The sequence below is a fragment of the Lissotriton helveticus genome, chromosome 1_1, assembly GCF_964261635.1.
Source record: "Lissotriton helveticus chromosome 1_1, aLisHel1.1, whole genome shotgun sequence".
Taxonomy (NCBI): Eukaryota; Metazoa; Chordata; class Amphibia; order Caudata; family Salamandridae; genus Lissotriton; species Lissotriton helveticus.
The window spans coordinates 1,390,729,806-1,390,750,697 of NC_136057.1; the positions used below are offsets into that span (position 1 = coordinate 1,390,729,806).

Here is a 20,892-nt window from a genome sequence, read left to right on the forward strand (position 1 = left end):
GAGAAGAATGTCTTCACTGCCTTAATGTAAGGCTCTAATCCTCGAGAGCATGTAGCTTCTTAGGCAAGCATGGGCACCCCACATATGAAGATGCATTTGTTACCTTGAACAGGTAACAACTTATTCTTTAAGTACGTATTTGTGTGATCTTGGGCAAGTAGGCACCCGCTCTAAAATGCATTCTGCGTAAGAAGAGGGTGTCAGTCCCCGATTCTCTCAGCACTCTTGGGACAAGATAGTCTTGCATCTTAATGAACTTTGGGTGTAAGGGCAATGCTGATTAAGATTTGTGATCGAAGTTATTATTTTAGACTTCCTGAGATATTCATGGAAGAGGATGTTTCCACCCTCCTGGGCTTTGCTTGTGCTGCGCCGCAATCCACAAAGCTGCAAGTTAAAGTTTGTATAGAAGTAACCCAGTCTCAAATACATTAGTACCACTGACTCCGTTTCATGATTATGATACTATATTTGTAGCTACAGACACGCACCATACAAATAGTACACCATAACACCCTTACCGAGCACAACAGGCGTAAACCATGATCCGCCGCAATCAGGGTGAAATAATGGGGCCCTGCTGTTTTCCAGGCAGTATGGTGTGCGTTTTGCATGTTGGTAGTTGTAGTTCACTACAAACATGCAAAGCGCACACTTGACGATTCAATCGCCACGGCAAAAGCTTTTAGTAACGCCTGCGCCTCGATCTAAACAGCTGCAAGTTAAAGTTAGTATAGAAGTAAACCAGTCACAAATACATTACTACCAACTGACTCAGACTCATGATTATGAAACTATATTTGTAACTACCGATACGCATGATACAAACAGTACACAATAACACACTTACCGAGCACAACTGAGTCCTTAAAATAATTATTCGAAGGTGTAAACCATGATCCACCGCAATCAGGGTGAAATAATGGGGCCCTGCTGTTTTCCATGCAGTATGGTGTGCGCTTTGTATGTTGGTAGTTGTAGTTCACTATTAATATGCAAAGCGCAAACTTGACGATTCAATGGCCACGGCAAAAGCTATTAGTAACGCCTGGGGAGCAACGGTGGGTGCTTCCTCATTGCGGAGATGCCGAAGAGAATAGCCCGGGAGTGCAGGCAGAGGCTTACATCAGCATTCAGGCAAGTGATGCCACACGCAAGCAGCATCGCGATAGTCTGTCTTCACTTTTCAAGCACTGCACTGGTGCTTGTGGCGGCATCCACCTTGCGGGAGCGAGCAGCGGCCATATGTTTGTAATTAACGTGGCGGCGCTGCTGCTCGTTCCCGCAAGGTGGATGCCGCCACGAGTGCAGTGCTTAAAAAGTGAAGACCGATGGCTAAAGGCCTTTAGCGCTCTATGCAGAGTTTGCCTAAGAAGGCTAAGACTACTCTGACTACACAGAGAGTGTTAGGGTCGGAGGTGATACTGTCACTACCCCTTTGAAGGTTGTGAAAAGTCGTACAGAGAATACTGCAACATTCTTTGGTCATACTCTACTAGACTGAGGATGATGCGCATGCCTGTGCAACACAGGGCTCGAAAAATTCCATCGACCGCTCGCATTTGCGAGTCAGATTAATTCAGGACGAGCTATTTTTAGGTCCTACTCGCCCTTTCTGGCGAGTAGGAATGCAAACTAACACTTGACCTCTGCAAGCAGAGGAAATGTGACAAGATAGTAAGATTTAAAGGCATCTTTATTGCTCACAAAGTAAATGAGTAATAAAAATGCTTTTAAATCGTGTTAATTTGTCACATTTGCTCAGCTTTCAGAGTTTGAGATCAAGTGCATTTCAATTAGGTTGTGGAGATTTTGTAGGTTACTAGACCTGCAGGACTAGTGCATTTTTTATGATTTTGAGATCCCTGCAACATATATTACTAATGAATCTAGTCAACCAACAGAGGACCCTATACCAAGTAGAATTGTCCATTTTGTTGATAATTCTATTATTGACCAGGATACCGAAGTGAGACAGACAGGTGCAGCAGTCGAAGCACAACAGCATGATTCTTCAGATACACTCCACATAGCAGAGCAGTTAACACTACCAGCACATTATTCTGCACAAGCAGCAGAACGGATAGCTGCTTTTAAGCAAGGAGCAGGAAGAGTCTTCACGGTATATTCAGATTCATTCTATTACTACCACTGTACATTTCAGCATTATGAGATGGAGCATAAGAGGTTTCCTTAGACGCAAGACCGGTTATGCATAGGAATCTCCTATATGCTTTAATAAGGCACTAGAGTAATTACAGGCAGTTGCACTCGTGAAATGGCGGGAAGGTGCTGGGAGGTGGGAAAGCGGGTAGCAGGCAGGAGCGGAAAATGGGGGGAAATCAGGAGAAACAGTGAAAAATTAGGCAAGAGCAGGAGAAAGTACTCCAGGAACCAGGAGGTAAGGAAGACGAGAGCATTGAAAAACTAGGCAAATCGGCCCATATTTCAAGAGATCATTTATCCATGCAAATACAAGAATGATTTATAACCAATTTACACAATATCCTTAACATGTAGGTTCATAACAGTCAGCCAACCATTCTCTCCCAACCTCACAATGAAAGTGATAAATTCTACTACTCCACGACCACGAGGTCCTTTTAAAGCTCTCCATTTCGACTTTGTGGACATGCTAGAAAGTTTCAACAACTATTGATATATTATAGTTTGTACTTTTTGCCAATGGATTGAAGCAGGACCGTGAGATCATTGTAATGCTAGGTCACCTGCTACCGAGGTGATTCCAAGCGGGAGAATTCCAGAAGCAATAAGATAAGACAACGACAGACCCTTTGTTAATGCAATCTTTACACATCTTACGACAATGCCAGGAAGCATACATCACCCTCGGTTTATCATCCTCAAAGCGATGGCATCGCTGAGCGCCTAAATGGCCTGCTAAAAAATGAGATCAGCAAGCTATGTGCCATGTTGCATAAGAAGTGGTTGTATTGCCTACCAATGGCATTCTTTTCCCTTGGTAATACACCTGGATCTCCTCATCAGCTGACACCCCATCAGATAGTGACAGGGAGATAGATCCATGAATGTACAAACTCCCGCTAATAGAAGTAATGTACAAGGGGAAAAAAACTGCAAAAATCTTAAACAATTAAATCCATGTTTAACTCTGAATTATTCAAAGTGGCAAAGTTCATTTCTAAACCGGTAACCAAAGGGAAGGAGAAGTACGCCACCTCGGAGGTCGACGTCCCAGTTGTGCACATAGATTACTAGGCTTTTGTATGCAACTTTTGTCCAGAAATGGAGACAGCCGAGATTCAACAGGCCATTTATTGTAATCATGGGGACCCCCACTGCCATCAAGGTATATGGCAGGAAATATTGGTTTCACCTCACTGATGAATCCAGCATCACATCAAGCATAGTCAAACTAAATGGAAGAAGAGGGGAGAAAAAGTGTTTAATAGTAAAAATGCCGCCTCCACCTTTAACCTTTCAACAATTTTTCGGATTAACGGCACAAAGGTGAAGTATTAGTTTTCCTTTTTGTCTCAATATTAGATTTTCTATTGTTGCTCTTTTATAGCAACTTATCTTCTAGCTCTAATCTAACACACCAACAAAGAGAACTTTCTATTAATTCCAACGTGTCCCAGTGTAAATACCAGATTGCAAGATAATATGTGGTATCAGCATATCACAGACATATGTTCAGAGTACTAATGAATCAGGTTTCGTCTACTCTCTAATTCCTGATGATACAGGATCAAATAGGATACATTCACTAAAGAAGTACCACCCCCCCAACCAACATATCTCTACTGCATCTCTATTTGTGTAGGATTAAGACCCAAATGCAATTCACACATGTTAAAGTAGCAAATTTTTTAGTCAATGCCACAAAATATGACCCTTTAACAGACGTTTTATATATCCTTACAGATAAGCAGGACATTAAGGAGGAGATAGCACGCATGAAGAAAACAGGTCATCCTACTACCGCAGAAAGGATATAGATGTTCTTAGATTTAGGGTTTTTATGACTAAAATGCCAGTCCTTGAGTGTAATTATTTAGTAAATTCTCTACCCATAGATTGTGCTTGTGTAGGCTAACATTCAGAGTTACTGCATCGGATTTTGCCCTTAATCGATTGCATTCCGATATCGAATTTTCCTCTAGGGTTATGCCTTTATGGAATAGTACTGATGTTAGTCAGGGTGCAGCAGACAAGTGTGCACAAATACGGGGTAATAACCTTGCATGTCACACTTAGTACAGTAAGTCCTCAGACCGTCATATTCGGTTTCTTTATGTTTCAGCGGAAACGGCACCGTAAATGCCACAACACCAAATGCACGGGGGCACCGCCAGTCGCATAGACTATTATTGGCAGTGTGGAGAACTATGGTACGCCCAGTTACCACCAAACTTGGGAGGCCTCTGCTCATTGGTCAGCTTGCACACCCCTGTTTTGGTAATTCCTGGATTTAACACATCAAGTTAACATGAACACCTCATGAGCTGTCCAATGAGTTTGTTACATTATCATTGAAGGAAGTGAACTGAGGAGTATTATGGCACTACTACCGGGAGCGATATTAGTCGAGTATTGGTTATTAAATGATCCACAGTTGTTCTTTGGAAGCATTTTGCTGTTTGTTCAGGATAAGACAACAGCTTGATGGGAGCTTCAAGTGCATCAACGCTACAAAAGATGGATTTAATGCCATAAAAGAAGAGCTGCGTACTATGAGAATGAGGATAGTGCAGCACTGTTGTGTACTTGACCATATGACAGCCATGCAAGGAAGAATGCGTGTCAAGATAGGGACTGCTTGCTGTACTTTTATCCCAGCAAACAATGCAGACAATGGAACTTTGTTAGAGCCTATACAAACTTCGCACAATCTACAGAAGAAAATAGTAGATGAAGAAAGTGCCCCAGATAATTGGTTTATCAGAAGGTTTTCTTTTCTGCCGTCCTGGATGTCGGGAGCCTTGTTGCCAGCTATTGTGGCCAGATTGGTTATGTATTGTGCTATCCAGTTAGTTCTAGCATGTTGTAGAAGAACTGGTACCAAGGCAGGAGGGATGTTTCCAGTAAGGACACCAACTTGAGTAGTAGATACTCAGGAGACCATATATCACCTAGTGCCAAGTGTAGCCCAAGGTTTAGATCAAAGTGCTGAAATATCAACTAGATGGGGGCAGGTTATATAAGAAATGAAATATAAAAAAACGGCACAACAGTAGAGAGCGTCAGACAGTTATACTTGGTGAAAGCTGTGCAGGCATAAAAATTCGTGCTGATGAGAGAGAGGTGAAGAGTTCAATTGAAGACAAAATTAATAACTTGTAAGGTCGTAGCGAGAGGAAACCCCGTGTTTGGCAAGTTTGAAGGAATTAATGGTCTACTACATCGGTGTGGGGGGGAATAGCGAGGATCGGACTTTATGATGGTGGAACCTTATGGCAGGAAGTGAGGTGAAGGAACGGCCAGTGACCGGAGTTTACTACTGTGTATTACAGCGACATATAAAATTGAAGGTTTCCATAGGAAGCATGGAACCGCGCTATGGGGGGATTGCATACCCCTGATGAAAAGGATTAGTCTTGATCCTGATAGCTAGGATAAGGCTACAGATATTGTGTACCCTTGTCCTGAGGAAGACAAAATAAATTGTGGGCTGAAACGCGACGACAGATATATGAGGAGTACAATCATTTTTTTAATTTGGCTTTAGTTTATAGGCGCACATAAGTGAATGAGAGAGAGGTGTGATACCTCTTGCGCAAAGAGGACAACCTCTGAAAGGATCACTCGGATTAAGGAGTGTACAGGAGTATATGTAACAGTTAGGGTATTGTATATATTGTGTATATGTACTGTTGTTGTGATAATGAATTATGTTTGATTAGAATATATTTGTTTATGTCTTATATATATTATGTTTAGTGTTTAATTCATGTGTACATTTATGTACCAGAGTCCCGCCGAATGATATGTGTATCTTACAAAATCATAAATATTTAAAATCATAAAAACTTCAAGGTAATTGATGGCACCTTGGTGGAAAATAAAAGAGTGATTGATCCCTCCATACTTTTTTCATTTTACATTTTGTAGATGTTTTATGCCCAGGTATAGGAGGGTCATCTGGGCATACCCCCCTGGTTGTAGTCGGAATTAATGGTCTTAGCACATAGGCAAGTATTCTGTATTCTCAGGAGATAGAAATATGATAAGCCTCCTCTGACCCTCCTGGGTAGGGCAACAATGTATAAAATGATCGTATTGCCCAAATACTTATATGCCCTACAGAACGAATATTATCCGATATCAGACGGTCTTCTCCGTAGAATACACGCCGACCTCAGATCTTTCATATGGCTGGGTAAACAGCCGAGGATAGCGCTGACCACCCTCCAACGTCACCAGTACAGTGGGGGTATCTCACTGCCGAATCTTGAAGCGTACTATTGGGCGGAACACTTGTCCCCCATTAACGATTGGCTCCACGCCCCGGCGGACCACCCAACGTATGCATTGGAGCATACCAAACTGGCCCCACGTCATCTGCTTTCATACCTATATGGTGGTGCGGCGAGCCGGTCCTTACTCCCAGCCACGCATATTACACTCAGGGCTTGGAAATTGGCGACGAGACGTACGGGATGGGATAGGAAACCCACCCGACAGACCCCACTCTGGCACTGCACGTGGCTTTCTGAACTCCACAAACTTACAGGCTTTAAGCAGTGGGATGACATTGGGATCTCCACGGTGGGTGATGTCGTCGCCAGAGGGGAGCTAAAATCCTACGCCACCTTGAGGGCAGAATATGGGCTCCACCGCTCGCAGTTTTTTAAATACATTCAACTACGCCATGCATGGAGGGCACAGGCTCGGACCTTAGAGGGCCTGCCAGAATATGCGCCTCTAGAAGGCAGACTGTTGCAGGAACAGATACCACACAAGGCCGTGTCACTCACCTACAAAACACTCACGAACCACATGCTGGGGGACCTGGCGAGGCTTAGGACCACTTGGGAGCAGGAAGTAGGGACACTGGAAGACATTGACTGGGACTTAATCCTTATGCACCCGAGAGAGGTGGCTATCAAATCCCGGCTCCGCCTGATCCAATATAACGTGCTTCACAGGACGTACTTTGATAGAGTGCGACTGTTCAAAATGGGGAAGACATCGGACGATAGATGCCTGAGATGCCATCAAGAGGGAGGGGACTTTTTCCACACATTATGGGCCTGTGTGAAAACACAGTCTTACTGGACGCTCATTTTCACCGAACTGCGGGAGGTCCTGTCTGTGTCGCTCGACCAGGAGCCCAAGCTGGCCATTTTGGGAATGACCAATGATTTTGACCTTCCCCGCCCCCTACTGGTGTTTCTGACATTAGCCCTAGTGGTGGCGAAACGTGACATTGCAAAATATTGGGGGGCTGAGACGATACCCACTATAGATGAATGGAGAAGGGGACTAGACCTTTATATGGCGGCAGAGCGAGTGACGTATAAGTCAAGGGGTTGCCCAAAAAAGTTCAAAAAGGTTTGGTCAAAATGGAGGCAATATCATGGGCTGGATAGTGGTCTTGGGGAGGGAGGCCGGTGAGTGGACCCGGAATGGGACGATGAGCGAGTCCAGGATGAAGGACGTACTAGGAGTGGACATTGCTCGTCGATCACGCTATGCATGCTTGAATGTTTTTCATACCAGTTGCTTACCAGGTATGGGGGGGAGAAGGGGAAGGGGCGAAATGTATGTGCTCTTACAGTGACTGTGATGTTAGACCTTGAGTGAGCGGATGTACTACCGATTCTACATTCCCATTAGTGATTGTTGGGGAGGGTGGGGGGTGGGGGGGGGGGGGTTCAACAAAAGTAAAAAGCAGATGCCCAGTTGCCTAATGTGACCTCTAGGTATGCTGAGGCGGGGGTGCACCGAGAGGGACCCGAAGACTCAGTCAGACTGACTTATGGACTGTGCATTGCTACGGCACCGGGGGCTACACGAAGTGTATCTTGCTATGTACTTGTTTTGCCTGAATACTGTTGCCACTGTCACCCTTTTCATGTCTGAGCATCTGCAATACAAATGGTTTAAAAAAAAAAAAAAAGAAATATGATAAGCCAGGAGATTAATTTACCAGGAACGCACGGAATTCGAAAAGAGCTGAGGAGTACAATGATAAAGCACAAGCAAATATGCATTCACCACACATATACACATTTAGAAGTAGAATAGTATTTAGTTTGTTAAGCATTATTAGAACTGCAATAAAGGATGTGTATAGAATTAGGTTAAGTTTGGGGTCACAGGTTATTCTGTGTATTCCCATAATCAATCAATCTGCAACCGCCAAGTAACTCATCGTTTGATATTTTGTAACAAGTATTGTTTGACTGTGTATAAAAGTAGCTGCCTGTGAAGCAGCAAACGGAGAATGACTGTTTACCTTTGTGGGGTCGGTCACTCTCCCTGCCGCCACAGTAAAGAGCTGTTTTTACATTGCCAAAAGTTGTGGGTTTTGTTCTTTATGTTTAAGTTTCCTTGAAACACATCACAGTTGTCCATCCTTCTTAACTAATGAAGGGTGGATGGGTATATGGTTGATGGGTAATGCAAGATGAAGAGGAAGTGCTAAGACAAGGCTAGTATTGTACATCTTGTACTTGCACACACTACCTTGATTGATTCACACAATCCTGAAGAGAGCCCTGGGAAGAGGGGATGGGGGGGAGGGTGGAAGTGAACACAGATGGTGGTGACTAGGCACAGAGTACTGAAGAGGGTGGCAAACCCACAGGTCAGGATGAACATCTGCAAGGTACAAAGAGGGAATGTAAAGTGGCTCATACCATCTCATACTTGTATGTGCTCCTTTGGATCATGCTCTTTGTGCGTTGCACGTACAGCAGGATGTTGGCAAAGATGCGGATGGCATCTTGGTAGCGCCGCATCATCAGGTAGGCAAAGCCCACGTAGTAATAGGTGGTGACTTGGCACTCAGGTACACGGGAGTACATGCTCTGTGGGAAAACAGAAAGCATAACTGTAAATAAGATCCATATACTAGTACACCAGCACTAAGCTGCATTGGTTCTTTTGGAGGACTGCAGAATCCAGTTTGCAAACATCCTAAGGCCCAAACAGAGTGACAGCAGCATTTGACACTCTCACTGCCATGCCATCAATTAGCAGATCATCCCACTTCAACTTCTCACTAGTTTCTCCTAGTCTTAGTTGTTACCGCCACTTGAGGTGTTCCCCCCTCCTCCTGCCTCACTGCACCAATCTCCTTTCGAATTGCTACCTCGTCTTCCACAATGGCACCCTTTCCACTTGGTAGATGCACCATCTTCCCTTCTAACTCGCCTCAGCACTTATTCGCCAGCCTAGTCCCTGAGAAGGGCCCATTTCTCTTGACAACCTTGCACCTTTTTTCCTTTAGCTTTTGGCCATCCCTTTACTCATCAGCTGCACCTCATTGCCTTTTTGCCCCCCCCCCCCCGGTCCCCGATATCCTTAACTGGCCCATCGTATGATCTTATTTCCATCCCCAATGGCTGGGAGAGCAAGCCTCAGTACACTCACCTTCTTGTTGAGCTCAATGTTTTCTAACACTTTGATAGCCTGATAATAGTCTCCAAGCAGAGAATGCAGACGTAGGAGTCCCACAAGGCTGAAGTAACCCAACATCTTGTACAGTGAATGACGGCCATACTCGCCAGCAACACTCTCCGGGTCCCCTGAGTGGGAGAGGAGAAATCACAAAGTGATTGAAAACTGGAGCAGCTCAACCATGATTTAATACTTCATTGAAAATTTGAGTGCATTGTCACCGAGTGATGATGTAAACAGGGTCCCCCTGTATTTTGCGCCATAAAAAAGGCCCACAACTTGTCTAAGCAACATCTGTCCAGTAACAAAGATAATAGTGTGCTATTGAAAGCACCTAAAATAGTTTCTGTTTACAGTAAAATCTACTGAGGATAACCTCAAAGAGGAAAAGCTTACAAATACCCTGCTTAAGATCTCCACCAGCTAGAGAGGAGCTTCTCTCACTACAACTCCACCGCTGCTTTCTCACCTCCACTGGTGTAGACCTCCAGCTGCCTGTTGATGTTAGACTTGTCCACCAAAGAGTGCAGCACGTTTAAGACACTATGCACGTTCCAGATCTTGGGGTTGGACCGCAGAAAGTCGATCTCCTCCTCTGATTTTTTTGAGGTTTTGCAACGATACTGGCTAAAAGACTGAAACTGGAAGAAAGAACATACAAAGCGTAAGACTCAGATTGAGCCTCACTGAATAGCTTCACAACTGTGAATCGACAATCTACAACACAAGGCCTGTACTGCTATCAGTTTGCGTACAACTCCAAACAGCTACATATAAAGGAAATAGGTGTGCCCTTTGCCTAAGTGAAAAATCTAGTCTCTGCTTTTCTCTATTGCCCTCATGTTTTACCTGTTTCTCCATCTTCACTATTATCCACATTTTCATTCTTCTCAATCACTGCATCTCCTGTTTATGCACTTCCTTTTTCCGCCGGGGCCTGTACTGATATTTCATACTCTCCTCTCCAAGTTACCCTTTAATTCTCCAATAGATCCCAGCACAAATGACGGAGTAAAGTGGGGGACTTGGAGTACAGATACTAGGAAGGATTTTTGTAACTATACACACATCAGTGAGTGTTTGTGTGATGCGTCCGACAATGGTGTGTCTGGGTAGTCAAACAGATGAGTAATGATTGAAGTGAATATGAGGGAGGTATCCAATGTGGGAGTGTGACAAAATGATAGTACCTATGATGAATGCTTGTAATAGAATTACCACTACATTATGGGGCACTCTGCAAAATGATGTTGCTCCATGAGGAAGAAACAAGCTGGTCTTAGTGTGCCTCAGATGGGGCCAATTGATTTTCTTATAATGATTAGTTTCATATATGTTTTTGTCTACAGGTTTTATGTAATTTATGCTATTTGGGAGGGAGAATATGTTGCTGTCCTGAGTAAGGTTGCAAAAATTGTGGAAGTCAACCGAAAAGCGGTGATGCCCTTATTTACCAAATCTGTTGTAATTCCTCTATACAAAAGAGGTTCATTTTCATAATAGGTCATGTATCGGGCATAATGTTTTGTACAGAAGAACAAGTTACTTACCTTCGGTAACGCTTTTTCTGGTAGATACAATATCTGCCTGTGGATTCCTCACCTTGTGAATATCCCCCTTGCGTCAGCAACGTTCGAAAATTTTCTTCGTAGCACGCAGACGTGGACGACGTCACAGGAGTACGACCTCGCGCGTGACTCCACCTGACGTCACCGACTCCTCATTAGGCCCACGCCGGCGTGATGACGTCAGTTCCGCCCTTTTTTCCGTGCCTTCGAGGCACACGGACGGACCAACGATAGCAAATATGCAAATATACAATGTACACAGTACATATAAAACAAAATCAATACAATAGCATAATCCATATATACAGAAAGACCAGGTATAGCAGAGTGGACAACGGGGAGGCGGGTGGGCATGTGAGGAATCCACAGGCAGATATTGTATCTACCAGAAAAAGCGTTACCGAAGGTAAGTAACTTGTTCTTCTGATAGATACATCTGCCGTGTGGATTCCTCACCTTGTGAATAGAGTCCCACAGCAGTCCCCACTCCCGGAGGAGGGTGTCCACTCCGCTACACCAGGAAATCTTGGAGAACAGAGCGCGCGAAGTGGCCGTCCCTCCTCACCTCGGTATCCAAGCAGTAATGCTTCGCGAAAGTGTGGAGGGAGGCCCAAGTCGCGGCTCTGCAAATGTCCTCAACAGGTACACCCCTAGACAAAGCAGATGTTGCAGACTTTGCTCTAGTTGAATGCGCTCTAATACCCTCAGGAGGGTCCTTACCCGCAAGGGAGTAGCAGATCTTGATGCACAGGATTATCCACCTGGAAAGTGTGCGCTTGTGCACCGCTCTGCCCTTCCGACAGCCAGCAAAACCAACAAACAGCTGGTCGTCCACCCGGAAATCTTTAGTCCTGTCCAGATAGAAAGACACCGCCCTCTTAGGGTCCAGACGGTGCAGTCTCTCTTCCTCCTTAGAAGGGTGAGGGGGAGGATAGAAGGTAGGAAGGGTAATGGACTGTCCAAGATGGAAGGGAGTTACCACCTTAGGCAGAAAAGCAGCCCTGGTCCTGAGAACCATCCTTTCAGCATGAATGGTCAGGAATGGGGGCTTGGAACTAAGAGCCTGAAGCTCACTTACCCTCCTTGCCGAGGTGATTGCAACGAGGAAGATCGTTTTAAAAGAAAGAAGCCTCAATGGACACTTGTGCAAGGGTTCGAAGGGAGAACCCATTAAGAAGGTCAGCACAAGATTCAAATCCCAATGAGGAACAACAAAAGGAGTAGGAGGGACCATATTTGTTAGACCCCTCAAGAACCTTAAAACCACCGGAGATTTAAAAAGAGAGGGTTGATCCGGCAAACAGAGAAAAGCCGATAAGGCCGAAAGATACCCCTTGACCGTGGCCACAGCAAAACCTTGCTGCGCCAGAGAAAGAGCAAATTGCAAAATGTCAGATAAATGAGCCTTCAAAGGGTCAACATCCTTCTCCCTGCACCAAGAAACAAATTTAGCCCAACTATAGGAATAAATGGACTTGGTGGTGTCACCCCTGGCAGAAAGAATGACATCCACCACATCGTGAGGGAGAGAAAAAGAACTCAAGTTGCCCCGTTCAATCTCCAGGCATGAAGGTGTAATGTCTGGAGGTGGGGGTGTAGAACCTGCCCCTCCATCTGAGAGAGGAGGTCTGCCCTGTGAGGGAGACGGAGCGGCGGGTGAGAGGAGAGGTGGAGAAGGTCTGAGTACCACACCCTTCTTGGCCAATCCGGGGCGATCAATATGACTTGGGCCCGGTCTTGGCGAATCTTCCTCAGAACCCGAGGAATCAAGGGTATGGGAGGAAACGCGTAGAGGAGTTGATCTCCCCAACCCAACTGAAACGCGTCCCCCAAGGCTCCTTGCAACGGATACTGAAGACTGCAGAATGACGGGCAGTGAGCATTCTCACGAGTGGCAAACAGGTCCACCCGAGGAGCCCCCCACATCTGAAAGATGTCGTGAACCACCTCCGGGTGAAGCCTCCACTCGTGGTCGGCAGAGAACTGCCGACAAACTGTCCGCACGAACGTTCAGAACCCCGGCCAGATGATTTGCCATCAGACAAATCTGATGGTCCTGAACCCAGGACCAGAGACGCAGAGCCTCTCTGCAGAGACACTGCGACCCCACTCCTCCCTGCTTGTTGATGTACCACATCGCGGTCGTGTTGTCCGTCAGGACTTGAACCGACCGACCGCGAAGGGAAGGGAGGAAAGCCTTGAGCGCCAAACGTATCGCCCGCAATTCCAGAAGGTTGATGTGAAGCAACCTTTCCTCTGGAGACCAAAGGCCCTTGACCTCCAGGTCCCCCAGATGAGCACCCCACCCGAGAGTGGATGCATCCGATATCACTGTGGCCACTGATGGAGGCAGTTGAAAAGGCTTCCCTTGAGACAGATTGCCTTCCACGCCCCACCAAGACAGATCCGCTGCAGCTTCTCTGGAGATCCTCACTGACTCCCTGGGATCTCCGTTGTGTTGATACCACTGCCTGCGGAGGCACCACTGGAGTGCCCTCATGTGCCAGCGTGCATGACTGACCAACAGAATGCAAGAAGCCATCAGACCGAGCAGACGAAGGACCTTCAGGACTGGAACAACCGCTCCATTGAAAAATAAAGGAATCATTTCCTGTATGTCGCGAATCCTTTGAGGTGGAGGGAATGCACGACATACAGTAGTGTTCAGTACCGCACCTATGAACAGGTTGCGCTGGGAGGGCACCAGGTGAGACTTGGGTACATTTATCGAAAAACCCAACCTGTACAACAACTGGGTTGTCTCTTGCAGATGATGGAGCACTCTCTCTGACGACTCTGCTTTGATCAGCCAGTCGTCCAGATAGGGGAACACAGGTATCCCCGATCTCCTGAGATGCGCAGCCACCACTGCCATCACCTTGGTGAAAACTCGAGGCGCAGTAGTAAGTCCAAACGGAAGGACCGCAAACTGGTAGTGCTGCGATCCCACCGTAAAACGGAGATACTTTCTGTGCGACTTCAGAATGGGGATGTGAAAATACGCATCCTGCAAGTCGATCGACACCATCCAGTCTTCTTCCATCAGCGCTTGAAGAACCTGAGCAAGGGTGAGCATTTTGAACTTCTCCTGTTTGAGATAGAGGTTCAAAATCCTGAGATCCAGGATTGGCCGAAGCCTGCCATCCTTCTTGGGTATCAAGAAATACCGGGAGTAGCACCCTTGACCCCTCTCCTGCTCTGGAACCACCTCTATTGCACCTTTTCGGAACAGAGCCAGGACTTCTTCCTGCAGGAGCAGCAGGTGGTTCTCTGAACAATAACCTTGGCAAGGAGGGTAATTGGGAGGGAACTCCTGAAAAGGAAGCGCATACCCATTTTCCACGAGATTGAGAACCCAAAGATCTGATGTAACCGATTCCCAATCTCGTAGAAAATGAGTAAGCCGACCCCCTACTGGCCCCACATGATCCAGAATGGTGGATCTAGGGCTGCTTTGCTGATGCGGGTGGGGGTTGGGAATTATTGGAGGAAGTGGAGGAAGAGGAGACTTGACGCCCACGTCCACGACCCTTCTGTCTACCTCTATAGGACTTATACAGAGGGTTCTGCTGTTGCTGCTGTTGTTGTTGGCCTTGTCTGAAGGGACGAAAAGAGGATCTACCAAAGCCTCTAAACTTTCTAGTTGTCGACCCTCTCATCTGGAGACCCAAAGATCTTGCAGTAGCACGGCTATCTTTAAACCTTTCCAAAGCGACATCCGCCTTTTTACCAAAAAGGCCAGTCCCTTCAAAGGGCAAGTCCAGCAACGTAGATTGCACATCCGCAGAGAAATCAGAGGATTTTAACCACGCGGCCCTCCTGGTCGCAATAGAAGAGCCCATAATCCTGGCAACAGAATCAACTGTGTCCATGCCGCTCTGAATAACCATGCGTGCAGCAGCCTGAGTGTCTGAGACCACCTCATTAAAGTTCTTTCTATCATCCTCAGGAAGCTTAGGTGATAACTGCTTCACAGAATCCATCAATGCATGGACATACCTTCCTAAAAGGCAAGTAGCATTAGTGGATTTAAGAGCCATGCTCCCTGAAGAGAAAGTCTTCTTTGCAGACTGATCCAACTTTTTTGAGTCTTTGTCCGCTGGTACTTGAGGGAAAGAGCCTGCAGCCCTGTTAGAACATGCCGCCTGCACTACAAGACTTTCAGGAGAGGGGTGAGAAGAGAGAAACTTAGGGTCACCAGGAGCCACCCTGTAGCGCCTTGCAACAGATCTTGAAACCGCAGGAGCAGACAACGGTCTCTTCCAGATCTCCTTTATTGGATCCGATAAGGCATCAGTGAACGGCAATGTAGGTTCAACAATAGAGGAGGGAGAGTGCAAAACCTCTGTGAGGATGTTGGGCTTGTACTCAACCGTGGGCAGTTTCAAGTTGAGAAGATCTGCAGCCTTCCTAATAACGACGTGATAGGGTGCCACGTCCCTAGAAGGAGCATCAGAAGCTGAAGGTAAACCCCACTCAGGAGAGAGCTCCAGACCACTAGCATCACGTAGGTCTTCAACGTCATCATCATGATCAAGAAGCTCACCCTCTTCCACATCTGAATCTTCACCTCTCCTTTCTTCCAGAAGACGCTGAGCCCTTCGTCTCGACCACTCCATTCGGACCGAAGTCGACGGATCCGGTAACGACTCCGACGGAGCCGGATTCGACGTCGAGCGAGGAGCCGGGGCAGCCGGAGGACGAGACTCACGGACAGGTGTGGAACCTCGATCCAAACTACGAGGTCGATCCGGAGTCAGCGAAGCCGCATGCGGAGTCGAAGACCTCGGCGGAGCCGTACCGAGCCAAGGTGTAATAGGCGCCGGCATAAAAGGCATAAATGGAGCTGGGGCGTACGACTGAGGAATGCCCAAATTATATGATAATGGACCCATGGGACCAACAGGTGCTCCAGCGGGGTACATTGCCCTGGAATACACTCCAAACATCGCATTGAGAAAATGCGAGGGGTCCTGACCAGGACCAGGAAAGGGAGGGTACGAACCTACCGGATGCTCTAAAGGAGGCCGTTCAGACACAGGTTCATTCTGACCTTCTTGGTCCACAGGAGTCTCCATCGGAGCCGGAGTTTGAGGAACTACCTCCTCTTCATCCTCATGTCCCGAAGAATGTAAAGATACCGGATCCGGTTCTAGAGTCGGGGAACCTCCGATGGATTGAGCAGAAGAAGGAGAAACGAAGTCCTTATGGTGTTTGGAGACTTCTTCTTCGAATCTGAAGATTCCTTCCCTGAATGATGCTTTGAGGTGTGCTTTCTCCTCTTGTGCTTCCTCTTCGAGGAGCTCGAAGCATGACCCGAAGCCGACTTGGATCCAGATCTTGATCTCTCCCTGGACCTCGACCTCGCTCTGGATCTCGACCCCGCTCTGGACCTCGACGCCGACCTCGACTTCGATCGAGACCTTTGCCTCGACTTCGAGCATCTCGACGTCGACCTCGAAGATCTCCCAGCATCTCTTCCCTTTACCTTCGCGAGAAGTAGTTTTGCTTCACGCTCTCGAAGCGCCTTTGGGTTCATCTTAAAACAAGATAGACAGTTCTTAACGTCGTGGTCTGAACCCAGACACCACAAACAATCGCTATGTGGGTCGGTGATTGACATCATGCGGGCACAAGATCCGCATTGTTTAAATCCTGTCTTCCTCGACGACATCCTCGATGAAGAAATAAGTCGCAAAGGAGAAACAGTAATGATTAAATAATAGCCAGATACTAAGTATCGCAGAAGATCCCGAAAACCGTTAGCGTCGAAGACGCGGAAAAAAGGGAACTGACGTCATCACGCCGGCGTGGGCCTAATAAGGAGTCGGTGACGTCAGGCGGAGTCACGCGCGAAGTCGTACTCCTGTGACGTCGGCGTGCTACGAAGAAAATTTCCGAACGTTGCTGACGCAAGGGGGATATTCACAGGGTGAGGAATCCACACGGCAGATGTATCTATCAGAATGGCACTACCAAAACAGGCAAGTGTTTGTTGTCTTACACGTTTCTTTCTTTTTCATAGTCTCATTCTTATGTTTCGGTTATTCCTTTGCGCAGTGTTTTAATATGTTATTGAATAACAATGTTTTAATTTGTATGATGGCAATTTGATCACGGGATTATTACACAAATGGAGACTAACTATATGTAATTGCATATGGTGTTTACGAAACTCATCATCAAAAACGTGGTTACTAGTTTGATTGAAGAATCTTTCTGAGCCCTGAGTGAACTATGAGGATCTTTGTAAATAGTGTTTGAGTGTATTGGTGGCAACACAACGTTTTCCCAAAGGGAGATTTGATTTTACTGTTACCCTTTAATTCTACAACATGACCATAAAAGTCCTCCCGTGCAATACTTGTTCCTGCTCTTTGTGCAACTCCCATCTGCTCCTCCATATTCCCTGCTCTTCGTTTTTTTCCAAATCTTTTGTGCTCTATTTATAACCAGGGGAGCTATACGTAATGTACATAAAGCATTCAAAAATCCTCTTTACCTGTAGCGCTGCAAAAAAGGTGCAGTTACCTGGTAGATGAACTCATCAATTATATCCCATAGCCACTGGTTGGGGAGCTCTAGGGGAGCTGGGCCGTCAGCATCTGCGAAATAGATAAGAAACTCACTGTTCCACAATGTAATGAAAACCACGTTCCCCACCGTCAGCCCAAAACATGTGAATTACATACTTAGGATGTAGTTGAAGAGGTTGCAGTAGTTGTAGTAGGACTCGAAGCGCTGCTCCAACGTTGGGCCTCCCTGTACAGATGAGACAGGAGCATTAAAACCAGAGAAGCTTAAACGCTCAGTGATTACTCCTTACACAAATGGCTGCCATTTGATGGCTTAAAAGGCGTACTCTCCTCCAGGCAAGCAGACAATGCAAATCTAAGAATGATTCTACGGAAGACGCATTATGCCTTCAGATGTTATACATCTGTCTCCAGGACAGAAAGTGGTCAAGTTAACTTCCCTGACATATGCCCCTGGTATGGTGCACTTCAGGGTAAGCAAACAAAAAAAAAAAAAAAAACAGCACCACCACACTGGGATGGACAGGCACCCTAGCACATACTAAGAGACAAATTCACAAAGGTTTTTTTTTAAGTCGCAAGCAGTCCGATTAGTAGAATCGCTTCAGTTTCTAAGGCAAAATGTTTTATTTAATATACAAAAGGTAAAATGAGATTCTGCAATCTGTTGCCGAATCGCAATTCGAACTAGCAACTCGATATTCTGGAGGGATGTGTTAAGAGCACCCATTCTAAATACGGATTCCCAGTAGTATGTATTAATATTTTGCAACCAAATTGTTATAAAACATTAATACTTCATAAAGAATTGAAAAGTGGTGGTAACCCGTTCACAGGCAGGAAGCAGTCTCAATGGAACCCTTCACGAATGTTAAAAAAAAGACACTTAAAAAAAAAAAAAAAGCTACATTTTTCTTTTTTAAACTCATCTCGCTTTTTCCCTTTAAGGATATCTGATTACATTTAAAAAAAAAAAGTGATTGCTTTATTTAAAAAGCAATCATGGACATGGTGGGCTGCTGACCTCAGCAGGCCACCATCCATGATGTTTGTCAGTTTTAATGGGTCACAAGTTGTGACCTACCTCGTTAATTTTAAAGAGGTAGGTCGATTTGCAACCATTAGGAATCGCATACAGTCCAGCCCGAACTGCCAAGCCATGTCTTCGCTGGACCAGAAACAAGCATCCGTCCACCATCTCCTTGTGTTTTCTTTATTCACCCTAAGTTGGCAGGGAATGCCCAGACGCGGGACCCTTGCTCACTTTGCCACTGGATTCAGGCTAGCCTGGCTGATGACGGGTGTTACCCAGAAACCGGTCCTAGGATGTAAATGTAAATGTATTTGAGCTTGTAAAGCGCACTGCTACACGTCCGTAGGTTTCCTGGCGCTGTATAACTCTGGGGAACCCGTCCTGGCTTTCCCTGTGGGATGGTCCCTTCTGGGAGTCCCCAAGGTGGAGCCAGGCATCCCCGGAATTGATGGGGCCGTTGTGGAGATTAGGCAAGCTAATGCCCAGAGTTGCCGAGTGGAACCCCTGATTAGAGTAAGCACCGAAGCAAGAATTATCGAGTCTGCTGACCCAAGTCCACGACCCTGCCGCGTCGGGAATTGAACCCTGGTCCCGGGCCGACTTCTGCTCCCGGGTCTGCCGCCTCTAACCAGTGAGCCACACAGATGCTTGTTTCCGGTTCAGAGAAGACCTGGCTTGGCATTTCGGGCTGGATTGTTCCCATGAGGCACAGGGTCAAGCCTGATTTGCATATAACTGAGTATGAACTGAGGTGGCAAAGTGAACTAAAGAATGATGGATTCAACCCAGCTCTGTGACTGGGGATGAGTGTCTGAAAAGTTTCAGCGCTCTGTTCATCATCTCCTTGTTTTTTCTAAAGTGAGAATTACTCATTAATCCATATAATTATTTTTTTGTACAGTTAGAGCTCAATGTTGCAGTGCTGAAATTCCAAGCTAACTTTACCTACAAGGACTGGCTGGCACCAAATGAGACCAATCAATTAGACTAGCAAGATGCCTCACACCTGATCAGATATGGCCAGCACTATGCTGTAGAAACAGAACTGGCTGCAAAGCAATGACAACATAATGTTACAGTGCACTTGTGGTAGTGTTTTAGGCTACTATAGCAAACCGTTTTTCTTCCATCTAAAATATGTGACATAGAAGGGATCTTGTATATAGCTTTGACCAATCAAGGCTAACAAACAATTGAAAGAGTACATTAGCAATGGCAAGGGGGGCTAGGAGAGAGGAAATGAGTGAGGAGAAAAAGGGAAAGAGAAATAATGTTTCATGAGAATCTTCTCCAAAAAGCTTGTATTTCACTGGGTAGTTAAGTGCAGTGTTAGTGATCAAAACTTAAGCAGTAGTTCAGGAAAGAGGTAGCAGGAGCTGCATTGCGGCCAGAGAGAAACTGAGGCAATCCTTCCAGGCCTTTCTTGCTGCCCCTTAAGAACTGCTATCGATAATTGGATCCCTCAAATGAAGAGAGAGTTGGAGCAGGAAAGAAGAAGGGCTACAAGCTAGACTGTCCCTCTTTTTTCTAAACGTGTGCACTGCTAGGAGGAAAGAAATCATAAGTAAGGAGGAACTGTGCACCACCAATTCCCTGCTCATTACTATCCAGTGTGAGTAGCAGAGTGCCATTCCTATACACATCCATTTAATCGGATAACCACACCATGCATGCAGTGACCCCCCCCGTACACACAGTTACACTTACGCTGACTTTTGCATAGATGTGGCGGAAGTAAAGTTCTTTGTACAGGATCAGGAACACAGCATCTGGCGTGGACAATGAACAAGATTCAGAAACACAATATAGTAATGGTACGTCACTGGAAGCCTCTTCAATCTTACGGTCCAATCTCATCTTACCATCATTGCTGTATGTTGCTGCAATCCCCACCTCAAATCCCCATTATCAACTTCTTGCTGCTTGCCCAGTCATGACTGACCATTTCATTGTGCTGACGTGCACTTAGAGCTTACCATTTCCAACCTGGGCAGCGATGGACTCTGCTTCTGGCCAGGGTGAAGTTTTGAAGAACCGCTCTGTCAGCTTGGCCCAACTACAAGAGAAATTTTACAAGAAGTCAGCAGATCAGACAATGTTGACTGAGCTGGTACCTTGTGAGGTTGAGAGATTAGCAGACATT

The 20,892-nt window shown here is 46.0% G+C and overlaps 1 protein-coding gene across 5 annotated transcripts in view; it reads right to left on the reverse strand.

Moving 5' to 3' along the window:
- EIF3L (eukaryotic translation initiation factor 3 subunit L) overlaps positions 1-20,892 on the reverse strand; it is a 115,934-nt gene that overhangs the window by 69,948 nt on the left and 25,094 nt on the right. For 4 of the 5 annotated variants that reach the window (XM_078684155.1, XM_078684153.1, XM_078684154.1 and 1 more), the window contains exons 4-10: positions 20,726-20,805; positions 20,457-20,518; positions 17,873-17,942; positions 17,712-17,785; positions 10,082-10,253; positions 9,586-9,740; positions 8,850-9,020 (exon numbers count right to left, since the gene is read on the reverse strand). In XM_078684155.1, coding sequence (XP_078540281.1) covers positions 8,850-9,020; positions 9,586-9,740; positions 10,082-10,253; positions 17,712-17,785; positions 17,873-17,942; positions 20,457-20,518; positions 20,726-20,805 — 784 coding nt within the window. The remainder of the gene's footprint in view (positions 1-8,849; positions 9,021-9,585; positions 9,741-10,081; positions 10,254-17,711; positions 17,786-17,872; positions 17,943-20,456; positions 20,519-20,725; positions 20,806-20,892) is intronic. The other variant, XM_078684156.1, reaches the window with a different exon arrangement.